This window comes from Neovison vison, chromosome 5, assembly GCF_020171115.1.
Source record: "Neovison vison isolate M4711 chromosome 5, ASM_NN_V1, whole genome shotgun sequence".
NCBI lineage: Eukaryota > Metazoa > Chordata > Mammalia > Carnivora > Mustelidae > Neogale > Neogale vison.
In genome coordinates this window covers 5,561,508-5,579,177 of record NC_058095.1, presented here as the reverse complement: position 1 = coordinate 5,579,177, position 17,670 = coordinate 5,561,508, and the positions used below count along the sequence as shown (strand labels likewise).

The following is a 17,670-nucleotide window of genomic DNA, read 5'->3' as shown; positions in this document are numbered from 1 at the left end:
TGTGCTTCTGAAGGGCAAAGTGCCAGGATCCCAGGGGTGTGGCCGGTGACTGTCCTGCCCAGGCCTCCGCACTCCCTGTGCCCGGGAAAGCTGCAAAAACACACAAGCAGGCAGGAATGCCACGCAAGAGGGAGCCGGGGAAGGGCGAGGGTGGAAGTCCCGTCGGCACGAGCTGCTGCTGAGCTCCAGCTCCAGAGGCCCCCGCTGCTGTGACCGGGTAGCGCCTGCCCAGGTGCTGGGCTCAGGAATGCCACCCCACAGCTTCCGCCGCCAGTTACTGTAGCCGGCACACCCCACACCAGTGGGCTCAGGCCACCGGGTCTTCCCACTCTTCTGGAGTCAGAGAAAAGAGGTCAGGCCCCTACTGTGGTCCATAACCTGCATCCTGACCCCTCGGTCCTCTCCCCATCGTGTGCCGGGCCGTCCGGGTGCCAATCCTCACGCCGCCACTCCCCGGCTGCGTGAGTGCCCGTTAGTGATTCGACCTCCCCACGCCACATTTCCTGCCCTCTGAGACTCTGCTAACCCCGGCAGCTACCCTCTGGGGTGAGCTCGTGAGGAGAAACTGAGATGACCTACAGCAAGCACTTGGAACAGTGCTGGGCATGTGGAGGGATGAGCCATCGCCACTATCCGCCCGCCCCTCTAAGCAACAGCAACGTGGACCCATTTTAAAGATTGGCCCCGCCGCAATGTACCACCACCGTCTCCCTCCCTTCAGTTTTCTTTCTCTTCCACAGAACAGCCCAGGTAGAGCTACCAAACCAGGAATGGGGAGAGGGGACCAAAAAGCTCTCCACGGTACCTCTCCCTCCATCCCTACTGGTCCCCCAGAGCCACTGGGGTGGAGCCCTGTCTACCCAGAAAACAGAGTGGATCAGGGATGCCAGGCCCTTCTCCCCGCTCCCTTCCATCTCCGGCTGACAGGAGGTGTGAGAAACTCTGGCTGGTTTCACTTCCTGGTGTCCACTGACTTGTCTGACGGGTTTGGTTTAGGTTGAAGACCCAGAAAGGAAGTCCTTCCACACAAAAGAAAAGAAATTCAAGAACCAGGCTGTAAGGTCCCCACAAGAACAGGATTCAGAATAACAGTGCTAATGAGGAGGATGGTGAAGGTCTCAGGTGATGATCAAGTTGGCTAAACTTCCCTGAGGGCTTATGTATGCTCGGTCACTGCCTAAAGCATTTTTTTAAAAAATGCATTTTATTTGAGAAAGAGAGGGAGAGCAGAGAGTGAGAGGGAGAAGCAGTCTCCCTGCTGAGCAGAGAGCCTGATGTGAGGTTCAATCCCAGGACCCCAAGATCATGCCCTGTGCAGAAGGCAGATGCTTAACTGACTAAGCCACGCAGGCGCCCCAAGCCTAAAGCATTCTGATGCAGGTGATTCTGTGTGATCACAGCAGCCTCAGTGCCATGGGTACCATTATTATCCCTATTTAAGAGATGACGAAGTTGAGTGTTAGCGACACTAGGTCAGTCTCCTAAATTCAACCAGCTAAAAGTGGCAGAGGTAGCCACCGGGCCCAGCCCACCCAACTGCAGAGCCCCTGCTCACCACACCCAGGCCCTGAGGCTTCCCAGCTGCCGTGGGGATAAGGCTCGCATCCCATTATCCTCCACCAACCAACCTTAGATCCCACACCCCAAACCTTCTTAAAATCACCTCCCTCTGAGTGGGTGGAGCCCAAGAGGTCAGAGCTAGGGTGGGGCCCAACTAGGTCTCCCTCCCAGAAGGAAAACAGGGCAGGTGAGAGGGCCCCAACAGCTGGAGGGGCCCCAGGAAGGACAACAGTGGAGCAGTCCAGTCCCCTTGTGACTCTCCCGTAAGCAAGTTCCCGTCGGTTCTAAAGAATGGCCCTTCCTGAGGGCAGCAGAGGCTGTCCCTCCTTGCTAGCAGAGTCTGGCTCTGGGGTCTGGCTGCCAAGAGGTGGGGACCACGAGCCGTTTCTCTGGCATTCTCCTCCTCCTAACTGCGGAGCCCAAGTAAGATGCCATCCCGGCGCTGCTGGGAAGGCTGACTCCTCCCCACTTGGCAGCAAACTGGCCCACGCTGAGCCCCACCACTAAAGGCTCCCCACGGCACTCCTGGGCGGGCTTCGGTCCCACTCAGCTCAACAAGTCAGGCTGGCTCCAGCGCGAGGGCAGCCCCGCACACTCCCAGCACAGGGCTCCTCTGGAAGAGGCAGGAAGAGGAAGCAGCAAGACCCCCCCATCGTGGGAAAGGACAAACAGAGGTGCAGCAACAGCGGCCACGGAAGGGGAGGCCAGCAGGCTGTCTGCGCCCCGAAGGGCATCTGGCCATCACAGTCTCCATTCCCACCACCAGGGCCCTTGGAACGAGCCACCCCCAAGTGTGCCTGCGCGCACCGCTGCACTGACTTCCCGGCCTCGTCAGGTCTCCCGACTCTGGCCTCACCTCCACAGGAGCCTCTCACTTCCTCCAAAGGTCCACACTTAAGATCCGTGCATCTTCCCGGCTATTAGGACTTACCAAAAACCACCATAGAGCCACGTGTGCAAGAAATCTCTTTAGCAAGACCTGGCAGAGAGCACATAAAACACTCTTTCTCCTAAATCTGTCTTCTCAAGCATTAAGTTCAAGGGCAACCTACAGTAAAAATCTTCACGACATAGTTGCCCATGGGTAACACAACTTCCAGACCAAAAAACTGAGAACAAAATAATTTTGTTCTCAAAAGTAGTTTCTTCACTGTCCTCAGGACCGGCTGCCTGCCGTGACACACTGTGCCCTAGTCCTACCCCTTCCGTGGTCTTCCTGCCTCAACCTAACCTCACGCCTTACGGGGGATCCCCTCAGCCCCCAGGCCAGGCTACACCACACACACCAACAGCATTCTCCACCTCTTCCCTTCATCAGAATCATTTCTGTAGAATTTTCTGGTCAGGGTCAGCAATTAATTAAAAAAGTCGGTTCAAGACCCTTTTGTGTACACGACCCAAAAGATTCCCTCCACATCTCGTTTTAAATGGAAACACACGCGTGCACATTCCTTGGCCAGTCTGTCTGCCGTAGGGCCAAGGCCTTTCCTCCGAGTGTGGGGTTTGTTGGCCAGAGAGTTCCCATACTGGCTCTTTGCTAACTGTGGTAACTATAAAGCAGAACAAGAACTTAAAGACATCCACAAAGAAATCAACATGTGAAATCCTGGATTTTTGCAAAATGTTTCCAGTTGTCTTGCCACATCTGTTTTGAAAGACATACTGAGAGATTCCAAAGTCATTCCAAAGTAGTCACAGGTGCTTATAAACAACTCCCCGCACCCCGCCCCTACCCCCTTGAGGGGCAGCACAGAGCGGCGCTCAGCCTGCAGCCGAGCCCCATAGCTGGGTTTAACCTGCCCCCACCCCAGGTTACTTCTCAGCTGGATGACCTTGGGTAAGTTGCTTCACTCCGGTGCCTGCTCCCCAGCTGCAGAACTGGGGTTTTGGGGATTCCTGTTGCTCCACACTTTTATGTAACATTAAGTGCGATTATGTCATTACAGTAACACGGACAAGTGCCACAAACAGGTTTGGGAACAAACAGCTGCCTCCCGATAAGTATCCAACTTCACGACGGAGGAAGTAGGCGGCTGTGCTAGAGACCGGCCTGTTGGCTGGGAGCATTCAGCAGCCAAGGGCACGCGTCAGGAGGTTTTACAGAGGGAAACTCGAAACATCAGGTGAGCCCAGGACAGTTAAGGGCTTCACTGAACTCGCTCATCATACGCCTCCTCCAACCCCGGCTGCACGTTAGCATCGCCCCGCCAGCTTTACAGAGCACGAGGCTCCTCTGACTGCTCAGGGACTGAGCTAAGTGATACCAGGCAGGGCCCAGATGATTCTAACGAGCAGGGCTGAGGACCAGCACGACAGTCGAATTCCGGGTGGGCAGGGCCTGCCTCCCTTGGGTCACAATGGACATGAGGCACCCAGTGTGGTTCCTGGCCACACCAGGCACTTGAATCCTAACTTGTAAGGAATACATGGTGGTCTCTAGGTTTCCATTTCTGCTTCCTCCCTGCCCTATCACACCAGTGGGTATGAACCGACCACGTGAAGCAGCTGAGAGGCCAGCAAAGGCACTAGGGAGAAGGTAGCCTCCGCAGGACTCTGGGGCCTCAAGGGTGATAAACACCTCCACAAAGAAACTCGTTCCAGGAGGCGCCAGCTGGGGCTAGTTAACCATTCACCAGGCCCCCAGCACCGCAGGAACAGAGCCCAGGTACAGAGCAGGAACAGAGCCCAGGTACGGCTCCAGCGGGGCTTCCTGCGCTCTGGCCGGGACCTCCCAGTCCACAAGCTGGCAGCCAGACAGAGGGGAGGCGGACTGGTGGCCTGAGGCAAGGGTCCCGGATCCAGTGTCCTTCCCCGCCTCACCCCAAGCCTGAGATCTCTCGGCGAGGACGCCTGAGCATCCGTAGCCGGAGCAGCCCCCACAACGACATCACAAAAGGACAGAACGCAGCTTCAGGGGTAAGTATGAAAGGCAGAAGGGGAAGGCAGTTGCTGGGCAACAGGCCCTAGCCCACCTTTGTCCGCTCCCGTGACAGCGGTGAGGTCCGGTCAGGGCCACTTGGCCATGCCAACACCTTTTCCTCCCAACAGCTGCTGCTTTGAGTCAGGGTGTGGCTCGGGCCCCCAAAGTGTGGGCCCGCAGGATTACCCTGACCGGCCCGCCCGTAGGACTGGGGAGTGTTACCAGCAAAATCAGGTAGTGCCTCCTTCCCTCTTGCCGCTACGCCCCTCAACCGGCCACCGGCCCGCAGCCTGCCCGCCTGAGCTGCTTTGAGACCACCTAGTTGTTTCTAGCTGCCTCCAGGGGAGCTAGCTTACCCAGGCCTCAGCTGGAGTCAGTCCACTCCTCGACTCCGATGCTTATCTCTCAAAATGCTTCCCAAATGTTTGCCAGTGGAGGCAGGGAAAACAGCAGGGATCTGTAGCGGTGCGTTTTAGATTCGAGCTGAGTCGATCTCAGGGATGGGACAGCTCCTGTTCACACCAGGGCGTCAAGCCGAGGTCCCTGCAGAGGTGGGCCAGCTGCTCTGAGACGGCTCCAGAGGACCAAGTTGGGGGTGGACAGCAGCGCCTGCGACAGGGCCTGGGAGAGGCCCCGGCACTCAGGGCCTCCATCCCCTCTCTTCCAGGTTCACGTGGGCAAACTGACAAACCGGAAGCTCATGTGGAATGATGATTTCTGGCAGAATCCGTGGGACCAGGGGGGCCTGGCAGTGATCAGCTTATTCATCACCATGATCCTGTTTCTCATCGTGTTTGCCATCGTGTTTGGTTTGCTCCCTCCACTGGGGAAGGTCAGCCGGTGTGAAGAGTCATGACCTGACTTTCTGGGGGCCAAGAAGGCCCCACCTGTCAACTCTCAAAACACCATGGACCTTTTCTTCAAAGCCCTTTTAAGAGTCTGCAAATTATACATACATGTTAGTGTAATTAACTAATTAACAAATGTGATGATCTGATAAGTGCCTGTCTTCCCCGCTGAACCCACTCTCTGCTCACCACTGTAACCCCATACCCGACGTGCCGGGCGCGCAGTCCATTTCAAACAATATTTGCTGGATGAATAAATGAATGAATGAATAAATGACCAAACGAATGGATAGACAGGAGGGCTGTCGGCTCCCCCAGACCACAGTCCCCAGACAACAGCGCCCAATTCAGCTGTGGCCCAAACATTAGGCTGTTCTATCTCAGACAAGGTACTGAAGCCTCAAAGAGGGAAGTTGTTTCAACCTAATGATCGTTCTTTTTAACGCTCAAAGATGGAGAGAACCGCCCCGGAGTGAACAAATGCTTGTCATGGCCACTGCTCAGAGAACACAGCTGCACGTGGAGAAGAGAGGCGCACCACTGGATGCCCGGCCTTGACCTCATCCATACTGACCTGAGTGTCTCTGCCACTGGTCCCAGAGATGCCCAGGTTATCCCTCACAGGGTCCCACAGCTCCCACGCACCCCAGACCGTCCTATAACACCATCTTTGTACACGCGCCTGCCTCTGCCAAAGCCACCATAGGGCTTGGCCCTGGCTGCCAGGTGCCCTCCCTTAGCAAACAGCTGCTTCCACTAAACCACAAACCGGGACTATTCTTAGAAAAACAGCAAATAATTTGGTGGGGAATAGGCGATACACCATTTACGCCATAAAGAAACCGTTTCTTTTTTACCCAAAGAGCAATTTCACATTCGCCACAACAGTGGTTTTTTCCACCCCAGGCAGTCCTGGAATCTGGAACCCTCGCATGGAGCACACGAGGTAGGAGAGATGAGGCTGCACGTGGCACAGCAGGAGGCCCGTTGATGCCGAGACCCTGGAAGCACAGAGAGGCCCCAGCTCCTCAGCAGGACGCAGGAGAAATGAAGGCAGGGGCCCCTAGCGGGATCTGTCCTGTTTCTGGGTGGCCACAGCCCAGAGGGATACGGCAGAGCTAACCCTTTAGACAGTCCCCCGGAGCATCAGACGCATCCCAGAAAAGAACCCGGCAGGGTTACTTCCAGCAGAAGGGACCGGGACAATTAGCAAGGACGTGCGGCCCTCTCATTATCAGCCTTTTGCTCCAGCAGCCTGCGAGGGCCTAATTGAACAACGCCCGGTACTAGTGCCTGAAAAGGGCTCTGAGCAAGACGGTGCCGGGCAAGGGTGCCGAGCACCTCTGCTGGGTATGGCCGGGCCACACAGACCAGACCAGAGACTCAGTCTCAGAGGAGCCACCAAATCATCAGTGAGGAGGGGGTGGGAATCAAAACACATGGCCCACATAAGTACCTCAGTTTCTAGAGGAGCGCTCCAAACATCCGCTAGGTACTAGGTCTGTCTACTTACTCTGCTCCAGGCTTCAAAATTCCAGTTGTGCGAAAACCAAGGCGGTACGTGTATATGAAATGCTCAGTCACTAAAACTCGGGAGACCCAGGATTGGCGGTGTCTGTCTACTGTGAGCTTGGTGACCGTGACCTCTCTCGGGATAAGCCTATTCATCTCTAAGTCTGAAGTAATCACTTCTGCTTCATCGACCTCACAGTGTTGTTCAATGGGGTCTGGTGAAGGTGAGTTTTGTTAGACCAAAGGGCCACATGCATGCAAAATGCTTCCAGCTTGTCCAGAATCATCCGGGCTGTCCCTCGTGTCCTGAACCTGTCCTGCCACAACCTGCCTGCTACTGAGCAGCCAGCAGGCTCTGTCAAGCCTCCGCCACCAGCACAGACAGAGAAGTGGATTCCAAGTGGGCAGGCTGGTGTTACACGAGAAAAGCTGACTTCTCTCCAAGCTTATTATTCACCCACAAGAGATAAGGTAGGTCAAGCGGCTCTTTTTGGGTCCAGGATAAAAGTGACTCCTACTCAGCTGAAGCCAGATGTCCAGCTCTGTGTCAAGTGACGACCACAAGGCTCATGGGTCAGAACCGACCACGTGACTCATGAGAGGTCACCTATGGGACCAGCTACTCCGGAAGTGGGTGGAGTGGGGTACATGGAAGACCCACCAAAAGACTGAATGTCTTCACACTGCTAGTTTCTGGGGCCTTCCAGGTGAGGATACTGACATCCAGGCTGCCTGATGGGAAACGCTCCACACGGGAGCCTTCAGCAGGGAGCACTCCCTGCTCGCCCGACATCGGTCCTGCATCAGCTGGTTCACTGGCAGGTGCTGGCAGAGGGAAGACCTCACTAACACGGTGCTGCACATATGAAATAAGTCACTCACCCCAGTTCTTCACAGAAGGTCACCAGGGCATCAAAGGCCAGGATAGCAGCTTTATCAGACGCTTTGTTCCCTCTCTTTTCCTGGAGACAAGAAAAGGCCACTTAGCAAAAGTCTGGTATAGTTCAATTACCTTGTAGCCTAAACGATGATGAGGGACAAGAATACCAAATGACAGCAAGCAAGCCATGTATAAAACGGTGTCCCCAAACCATGCATCAGAATCACCTGGATAGCTTTATTTTTTTACTTTTAAATTTTGCTTATTTTTTTGGAGGATAGGAAAGCAAGGTTTAATGGGTGATAGCAAAATGATAGTACAAAGCTCCCAGGGAGGGCGGGGACCTGAAGGGGTTGCCTTACTTTATATTTTTGAAGATTTTTTTTTTTCCCCCAAGCAACATCCACACCCAACAAGGGGCTTGAACTCACAACCCCAAGCTCAAGGGTTACCTGCTGTACTGACTAAGCCAGTCAGACATCCCCCACATGGAGAACTTTCAAAAAGTGAGCTGGGGCCCATACCCAGACTACTGAATTGAACTTTCTAGAACAAGAGCTTTGGGGAGTTTATTTTCAAAAAGCTGCTCAGGTGATTCTCATGCCAAGGACCAGAGACTGGCATTTGGGAGCCCTATATAATATGATCCATTGTTTCCTTTAAGATTTTACTTTTAAGTAATCTCTACACCCAACATGGGGCTTAAACTTACAACTTTGAGATCAAGAGTCCTCCACTAACTAAGCCGGCCAGGTCCCCTAATATCATATGGCTAATTTAATAGTAAATATACGTGCCAGTGTCTTTAGATTTGCAGGAGCACGCAAACCTCTGTGTTTACAGGATACATACTACAATGTGAGCAGTGATTTCTTCGGAGTGCTGGGATTATGCATTATTTGCCTTTTTGTACATGTCTTTGTCAAAGTTTCAAAAAATTGTGAAATATTTAAAAATACAGAAAAAGAAGAAACAACAAATGTTGACAAGGATGTGGAGAAAGGGGAAGCCTCTCACAATGTTGGTGGGAATGCAAGCTGGTGCAGCCACTCTGGAAACCAGTGTAGAGGCTTCTCAAGACGTTAAAAAAACAGCTACCCTAGGGCCCAGCAATTGCACTATTAGGTACTTACCCTAAAGATACAGATGTAGTGAAAAGAAGGGGCACATGTACCCCAATGTTCATAGCAACAATGTCCACAATAGCCAAACTGTAGAAGGAGCCGAGATGCCCTTCAACAGATGAATGGATAAAGAAGATGTGGTCCCCATACACAATGGAATATTACTCAGCCATCAACAAGGATGAACACCCACCATTTACATTGGTGTGGATGAACTGGAGGGGACTATGCTTAAGTGACTCAGTCAAGCAGAGAAAGACAATTACCATATGGTTTCACTCACATGTAAAACATAAGCAATAGAACAAAGGACCATAGGAGAAGGGAGGGAAATCTGAAGGAGGCAATCAGAGAGGGAGACGAACCATGAGAGCCTATGGACCCCGGGAAACAAACTAAGGGTTTCAGAGGCGGGGGGTGGGGAGTAACAGGGTGATGGGTATTAAGGAGGGCACATGCTGTGATGAGCACTGGGTGTTATACATAACTAATGAATCACTGAGCGCTACACCAAAAACTAATGCTGGACTATATGGTGGCTGAGCAAAATAAAAAATAGAAAACAATACAGAAAAGGAATGAAAATATAACAGACACTGATACCTGAGATCTCGTCTACTGACCTTCTGCTTCTGGAAGGTGAATGAATCATCCCCACCTCCTAAACACACATAAATACACCTTCTCTCTCTGCCCTCATTCTGCCAATCTGTTTATATCACAATTTCTTCTGAAATCGTCATTCTCCTTTTGGTGAGGAAACAACAGCAACATCATTCAGGGCTAAACCATGTGGCTACTTTTCTACATTTCTTATGATGACATATCCTTTCTTATACAACTTTGTTCTCCCCAAATTAATAGCTGTTTTTTTTTTTTTTTCATTTAAATTTTAGTTTATTTCAGCGGTGCCTGGGTGGCTCAGTAGGTTGAGCCTCTGCCTTCAGCCCAAGTCATGGTTTCAGGGTCCTGGGATCAAGCCCCACATTGGGCCTCTGTTCGGTGGGGAGCCTGCTTCCTCCTCTCTGTCTCTGCTTCCCTGCCTACTTGTGATCTGTCAAATAAAAAAATAAAATCTTCAAAAAAAATTTTAGTGTATTACTACTTCATCCCCAAATGCTGTGATATAATGAAAAATTCATGTCAACAGGGGCCAAGCATGGCAGGTTCCACTTATAATTTTAGAAACCTCCCCCTGGAGCCTTCTGGCCCCCTGGTTCAACTTGAACTGCCCCTCCCTGGGCCTGGCGCACAGCTGAGACGAACCTTCCATGGTGCCCAGGACATTCCTTTGCCTGACTTAGGTCAGATCTCTATCTTCCCCTTGCTGGTTACTACCTCCCTCACGGGGGACATACTTCAGTACCTTCTCCAGAGGAGGGAGTTTCTTGATATCTTGCGTCTGAAAATGTCTTTTATTAAACCATAAAGTTTAATTATGTTCAGAAAAAAACTGAGTAAATAACTTTCTCTGAAAAACCATACTGACTCTCTGTAGACTGCAATTATTTGGGGGACGGGGGGTGGTAAGTTAAACTGCCCTATTTTTTTTTTAAGATTTTATTTATTTGACAGACAGAGATCACAAGTAGGCAGAGAGAGAAGGGGGAAGAGGGCTCCCACTGAGCAGAGAGCCGATGCGGGGCTCGATCCCAGGATCCTGAGACCGTGACCTGAGCCGAAGGCAGAGGCTTAACCCCACTGAGCCACCCAGCTGCCCCAAACTGCCCTATTTTCTATTCTGAAAATCGTAAAAAGTGCCCCCTCCTGTGATTACAGAGACACACGTGCCCCAGATGGCTGAGAATCAATACGAGGACAAAAGCTGCAAAGCTAAGAGCATGCAACAGAGTCTAAGAGCGTCTCAGAAATACCCCAAGTGGCTGGAACGTCTGGCTGGAATCTGAACTTCTTTTTAGTCATCTCTGTCTTTTGCTCCATATCTACGGAGGCATATGAACTGAAATTTCCCTTTCCAGACGCTTCTCTGCGCAGCTCACCCGCTTCCTGTAAGCTGGCCTCCCAACGCTGTCTGTGGCTCTCAGGAAATCTCCTCGGATGGTGCCTGCCTGCTTCTCCATCAAAGCAAGCAAAAGCATTTCTGAGGACATCTTCCGATCTATGTCACTTAGCTTTTCGCCAAACACAGTGAGAAACACGGTGAAATCTATGGGCCCAGAAGCTCATTCATCAGTGCATCCAGATACCCACCAGCTGGACTCCTCCCCGGCGGGGGGTGGGTGGGGTGGGTGACAAGCATATCACGCAATCTTCCTGGTCAGTGAAACCCTCTCTGTTCTGACCCATCGTGTTGAAGGCCTCTTTGAATTCCTGACTCTGTGACCGGCCAAACAAGGGAAAAACACTGGACGTTGAGCACTGGGGGTACTTCTTGGTAGGCCTGATCTTTGCCCTTCACTGGACATGGCGATTAAATCCCTGCACAGCTGGGAGAACAGGAGTACTTCGGTCTACCGCCCTTCTGCTCCCAGAGCCTATAAAGACCAACACTTCCGACATCCAACCTCTGCTTAGCAAACCGGAAGCTGTAAATGTCTTTAAACTGCCTCAAACTTAACTGGCTGGCTGGGTTGGAAATTCTAGGTTGGAAACGGTTTATCTAGAATTGGAAGGCACTGCTTCATTGTTTCTCCTTTCTGATATTATGACAAAGAAAACTGGTGCTGTTCTGGCTCCCAGCCCTCCACATACCCCCTCTCTGGAGGCTCTGGATCTTCTCTGTCTCACGTGTCTTCCTGATAAGCCTAGCGTGAGCTCTTATAACTCACTGTGTAAGTTTGTTTTTGTTTTTTTTTTCACCGTGTAAGTTTTAAATAAACATACTATACTTCATCACCTTACCAAAATCTTTTGTCTAATTTGAATTTCAGATAAAAGGGACCAGTTTTTTAAAAAAAAGGCAGAGGGGAATCAGTTAATAGGTGCCCTTTGTTCCTGGCAAATACCAGGTCCACACAAGGCCCCTTCCTTCCCCATCCCAACTTGTACTCACGTCCCCTACCCGTTGAAAAACATCATTAAGCATTTACTATATTCCCAGCACTGCTCTGGCCATCACAGATCCATAGGAAACAAGAGGTCCCTGCTCTCATGGAACTTACATTTCAACAGAGCAGACAGGGAATAAGCAAATCTCTAATGTCACACATTAATAAACATAATTTCTTTTTCCAAATGCAAGAGAAGAGCCCTCGGGCGCTCAGCTATGCCTACCAGCCCCATGGTGAGCACGTGCTGTAATTTTATCCCTGCGCGTGGCCAAGTGTTTAGTTGTTCCAGTGTCAGATCCCGTGACCAATTTTACCACACAGGCCCTCCAGCACATGAGCTTTTATTCCAGGTGATTCGGTCCCAGAAATACAGTATCTGGGGCAAAGGGTACCTGTATATTAAAGCATAACAGCGGGGAGCCTGGATGATTCAGAAGGTTGAGCATCTGACTCTTGATCTCAGGGTCCTGGGATCAAGCCCCGCAGCGGGCTCTGCTCTCCGCACACAGTCTCCTTATCCCTCTCTCTCTGCCCCTCCCCCAGCTCTCGCTCTCTCTTAAATATCTTTTTTTTTTAAGATTTTTAAAATGTATTTATTTGGGCGCCTGGGTGGCTCAGTGGGTTAAGCCGCTGCCTTCGGCTCAGGTCATGATCTCAGAGTCCTGGGATCGAGTCCCGCATCGGGCTCTCTGCTCAGCAGGGAGCCTGCTTCCCCCCCTCTCTCTCTGCCTGCCTCTCTGCCTACTTGTGATTTCTCTCTGTCAAATAAATAAATAAAATCTTTAAAAAAAAAAAAAATAAAATAAAATGTATTTATTTGACAGAGAGAGAGATGGCGAGAGAGGGAACACAAGCAGGGGGAGTGGGAGAGGGAGAAGCAGGCTTCCCACTAAGCAGGGAGCCTAATTCCAGGCTCGATCTCAGGACCCTGGGATCAGGACCTGAGCCGGAAGCAGACGCTTAACGACTGAACCACCCAGGCGCCCCTCAAATATCTTTAAAAAAATAAAAATATAAAGTACAATAGATATTGCTAGAATGCTTCCCCGCAAAAAGACTGTAACTATTCCAGGCAAAGTGCAGGCCCTCTCTGGCATGTGCTCTCTAGCCACGAGTGTTAGAGCCCTTTGGTGTGTGTGTCATGTGTGTCATTCCGCCGTAATTTGCACTCACCTGATGACCACTGAATTTGAAAGGTCTTTGACGTGCCGTCTGAACAAGCTTTTCTGGGAACTTGCTTTCACATACTTTGCTTTTTCCTGTCAGTTATCGAAATCTCTCCATGTACCCTCAGCTTCAACCTCTGGTTTGCCTTCTGCATAACCAGTTTTCTAGATTTGCTGTTATATACTGGCTTTGTTTATGGTATCTTTTGCTGCCTACATTCTTTTCATGGGTTCAGGATTTTAGAAGTTCAAGAACTTGGGGCTGCCACCCGAAGAGGAAACCACCTTTAAAAGGATTTTACAGGGGCGCCTGGGTGGCTCAGTGGGTTAAATCCTCTGCCTTTGGTTCAGGTCATGATCCCAAGGTCCTGGAATCGAGCCCCAAATCGGGGGGGGGGGGTCTCTGCTCAGCAGGGAGCCTGCTTCCCCCCCCCCACTATCTGCCTCTCTGCCTACTTGTGATCTCTGTCAAATAAATAAAATCTTTAAAAAAATTAAAAAATAAAAGGATTTTACACCACCTTGGAAGGCGCCCTCCACCCTACCCATATGACAGATGACAAACATCTGATTGGGTGACAGGCCAGGGAGGATTAATCAGATTGAAAGAGCCCAACAACAAACCTATAAAAACCCCTAGAAACTCTAGCAGCGACCCTCTCTGGGCCCCTCCCTCCCTGGGAACTTTGTAGATCACTTTGCTATCACACAATAAACCTTGCTTCGCTGCTCTCCTCCTACCCCCAAAAAAAGTTCAAGAACTTTAATTCAAATACTTACTTTTTTAAAAGATAGCTTTCTGAATTTCTGATTTGCATTACAAACCTATTTCAAGCCCTAGGTTATACACTGGAATAAAATGTCTTGTAAGACATTGTTTTTTTACATGTAGGTCCTCAATCTGTTTTCTATATATAAAACGCCAAACGGGGTACTCTCACCTTATTCCAGAAGGATGCCTGCGCCACCTCTCAGACACTGCCTTCATTTCCCATTAAACTGAGGTTTGGCTTCATCCATATTAAACTCTCATATGATCTGGGCCTTATTTCTAATTCCCTTGTCTGGGCCACTGCTTATTGCTGTAGTACAAGGATCTGGGGACAGCAACACCCCAGGACATTCTGACACCGGGTCGAGCTCGTCCTCTTCACCATTCTTCCCGCTCAGACTTTTCCTGGCTGTTCTTGGGCACTTATTCTTTCACGTAAGTTCTAAGATTCCACTTCCTGGGAGAGGTCTTTTGGGATTTCAACCGGAACTTCATTTATATAAACTCGGAGGTGAACTGACAGTTTTACGTCTTCCCACTCAGTTTTTGTACCTACTCAGAGCTTGTTTTCTTTCCACAAGATATTCATTTTCTTGATCTAAATCAGTAGTTCTCATGCCTGGCTGCATGTTAAAACCAACTGGGGAGAATTTTTTTTTTTTTTACGTCTCTTTAAAGGCAGTAACGTTTATGCCTAGATCTTTAAGTTTTATTCTTAAAAATTTTTTTCATTTCCATTCCTAGGTATTCATGGTCATGTGGAGAAAAGTTAGGCTTTTTAAAATATTCCCCTTATCGGTGCGTGGGTGGCTCAGTCAGTTGGGTGTCTGCCTTCGGCTCGGGTCGTGGTCTCAGGGTCCTGGGATCGAGCCCCACATCGGACTCTCTGCTCGGCGGGGAGCCTGCTTCCTCTCTCTCTCTCTGCCTGCCTCTCTGCCTACTTGTGATCTCTGTCTGTCAAATGAATAAATAAAATCTTAAAAAAAATAAAAATTAAAACTAAATAAAAAATAAAATATTTCCCTTATATTCAGCCACCTTACCAGGTTTTCTTATGAATGCCAGTAGATTTCCAGTAGACTCTGGGGTTTTCTAGGCAGACATTTGTTGACATTTCTACCTTGTTTTCTATTCTTTCTGTCCCTGTGGGTTTATATATTGTTTTGTCCTTTTAATGTCATTTTGGTAAAGATCAGATGTGAGTACTTGCGTACAATATTTCTCTATTTTAGCATTCACTATTTCTTATATAGAAAAGTTTGCATGTATCCATTTACCACTTCACAAATTACGCTTTGGGGGACTTTATCCATGTTGGTTAATGTAGATTTACTGTGTCATTTTTTAACTGCTTTTGACTAACCCACTGTTTACTTATCCAATACCCTACACGCGAAGAGTTCATTATGACCGAGCTGCAGCAAACATCTCCATGCATCTCCACACACATGACAACTTGTTCATCTAGAAGGGGAAATACCGAATCACAGAGCCCCAGCACCTTTCCATTCCTTTTCTCTCTTCAAAGCAGTCATACCAGGTCATGTCCCTGACACCACCGTGAGTTCCCCTTTCCCCACATCCTCACCAACACTGACTGTAAACATGCTGTATGCTGTTGCCAATATGACCTGTATGAAGTGACAGCTCGTGACCTCCTCTGCATTTCTCTGATTCCCAAGGGAGGCTGAGCAACTCGCCATACCTTTATTAGATATGCTGGTTCCCTCTTCTGTGGAATGCATACTTCTTGCTCTGCAGCTGTTTGCCTTTTATAGACTGACCTGCCAGAGTTAGTTCTCTACGCGTGCAGTCAATCATGTATATCGCAAATACCTTCCCCAGCAATGGCTCATTTCTCCACCTTGTTTACGGTGTCTTCTGTCATACGGAAATTTTTAGTTTGAATTTAGTCAAATAGATCATGCCTTCCTTCATAGTTTCCACTTTTAAAATCTTGACATGCTCTTCTCTTTGCCAAGGAAACAAAATATTTTTCTTCAATATTACTTTTTTGAGGTTTTTACTCCACCTATAATTCACATGTGTCTGGTACAGGAGGCAGCTACCTGGCTTTATCTTTTTCCAGCACCAATTATTCAACACTGCACCCTTTTCCTGTTGATTTATAATGTCACCTATCAAATATCTAGTTCATTTACATACTTGGGTCTATTTCTAGGCTCTCTGCAAAGCAAGTACAACCAGTTTAAAAAAAAAAAAAAGGCTGAAAACAAAACAAAGAGCTTTCAACAATATGGGAAAATGCTTATGTAACAAAGCTAATTAAAACAAGGCAGGGGAGCCTGCTTCCCTTCCTCTCTCTCTGCCTGCCTCTTTGCCTACTTGTGATCTCTCTCTGTGAAATAAATAAATAAAATCTTAAAAAAAAAAAAGGGGGGGGGCGCCTGGGTGGCTCAGTGTGTTGAGCCACTGCCTTCGGCTCGGGTCATGATCTCAGGGTCCTGGGATTGAGTCCCACGTCGGGCTCTCTGCTCAGCGGGGAGCCTGCTTCCCTTCCTCTCTCTCTGCCTGCCTCTTTGCTTACTTGTGATCTCTCTCTGTCAAATAAATAAATAAAATCTTAAAAAACAAAACAAAAAACAAAACAAAAAAAACAAGGCAGGATTGGGACTCCTGGATGGCTCAGTTGGTTGAGTGTCTGACTCTCGATTTTGGCTCAGGTCGTGATCTCAGGGCTGTGGAGCCTGCTTAAGATTCTCTCTCCATCTCTCTCTCCACCCAAACAAAACAAAACCGAAAAAACCACAAGGCAGGATTGATCTTGGCTATGTAAAATAAAAGGCCTACAAGAGATCGCACTAAGACACACCAAATGTAAGGGAAAGAGTCTAACCTCGTGGCTGCAAACTCCGTATTCACCAGCATACCATTTCCCCCACCGCTATATCTCCTAGCCCTAGGAGCACCCCTGTAGCTTACAGGAGCTCCATCTGGATTCAGAAATAAGATGTGTGAAACTGGAGAGTGGAGGGGGTTGGACAGAAAGGGGTCCTGCTGCCCAGATTTACCTGGAGTTTTGCTACTTCCTTCCTGATCAGGAAACTGACTTGGTCACGGTCGTTCCTGGAGTAATAGAGACGGCACCAGGAAGGCTTCCCGTCCCTGCCTGCCCGGCCAGACTCTTGGTAGTACCCAGCCATAGACTTGGCAATATTCCAGTGAGCGACAAACCTGAAGGATCCAAAGGGACAAGCAGCGTGAGCTGTGGCAGAAGAGCTGAGGGGAGGAGTGATCAGAATCAGGGAAACAGGGCTCTCAGTGGCCATCAAGAGAGGGAGGCTGGCAGGTTTCAGAATAAATGTGGCCAAGACCCCGCACCCAATCAGTAGGCCTTCCTGCCAGGGAGCGGCCCAAGTTAAAGGCCACAGCAGGGGCGCCTGGGTGGCTCAGTGGGTTAAGCCTCTGCCTTCGGCTCAGGTCATGATCCCAGGGTCCTGGGATTGAGCCCCGCATGGGGCTCTCTGTTCAGCAGGGAGCCTGCTTCCCTTCCTCTCTCTCTCTGCCTGCCTCTCTGCCTGCTTGTGATCTCTCTCTGTCAAATACATAAATAAAATCTTTTTTTTTAAAAAAAAAGGCCACAGCAGAATTAAAGGGGGCAATTCCAGTCCATATGAGAAACCAAAAACTCTCACTGTCACGGCCCAGAGGAAAAAGCACTGGGCTTAAAGAAACAATGTAAGGCCACTAAGGAGCTGCATAACCTCGAGTAAATCCCTTCACCCTCATGGCAGAGAGGGAGAGAGAACATTACTAAATACCTACTATGGGCCAGTTTATGTATTTGTCTCATTTAATTTTACAGTTACTATCAGGTGAGATAACTCCATTTTACAGACAATGAAATGATTCAGGA

At 49.5% G+C, this 17,670-nt stretch overlaps 1 protein-coding gene across 3 annotated transcripts in view; it reads right to left on the bottom strand.

Moving 5' to 3' along the window:
• The window catches only part of RECQL5 (RecQ like helicase 5), a 36,939-nt gene that overhangs the window by 13,978 nt on the left and 5,291 nt on the right, over positions 1 to 17,670 (bottom strand). For 2 of the 3 annotated variants that reach the window (XM_044247427.1, XM_044247429.1), the window contains 2 exons: positions 16,826 to 16,988; positions 7,723 to 7,802 (listed from right to left, as the gene is read on the bottom strand). In XM_044247427.1, the coding sequence (XP_044103362.1) occupies positions 7,723 to 7,802; positions 16,826 to 16,988 (243 nt within the window). Of the gene's footprint in view, positions 1 to 6,168; positions 6,330 to 7,722; positions 7,803 to 16,825; positions 16,989 to 17,670 lie in introns of those variants that run through there. The other variant, XM_044247430.1, reaches the window with a different exon arrangement.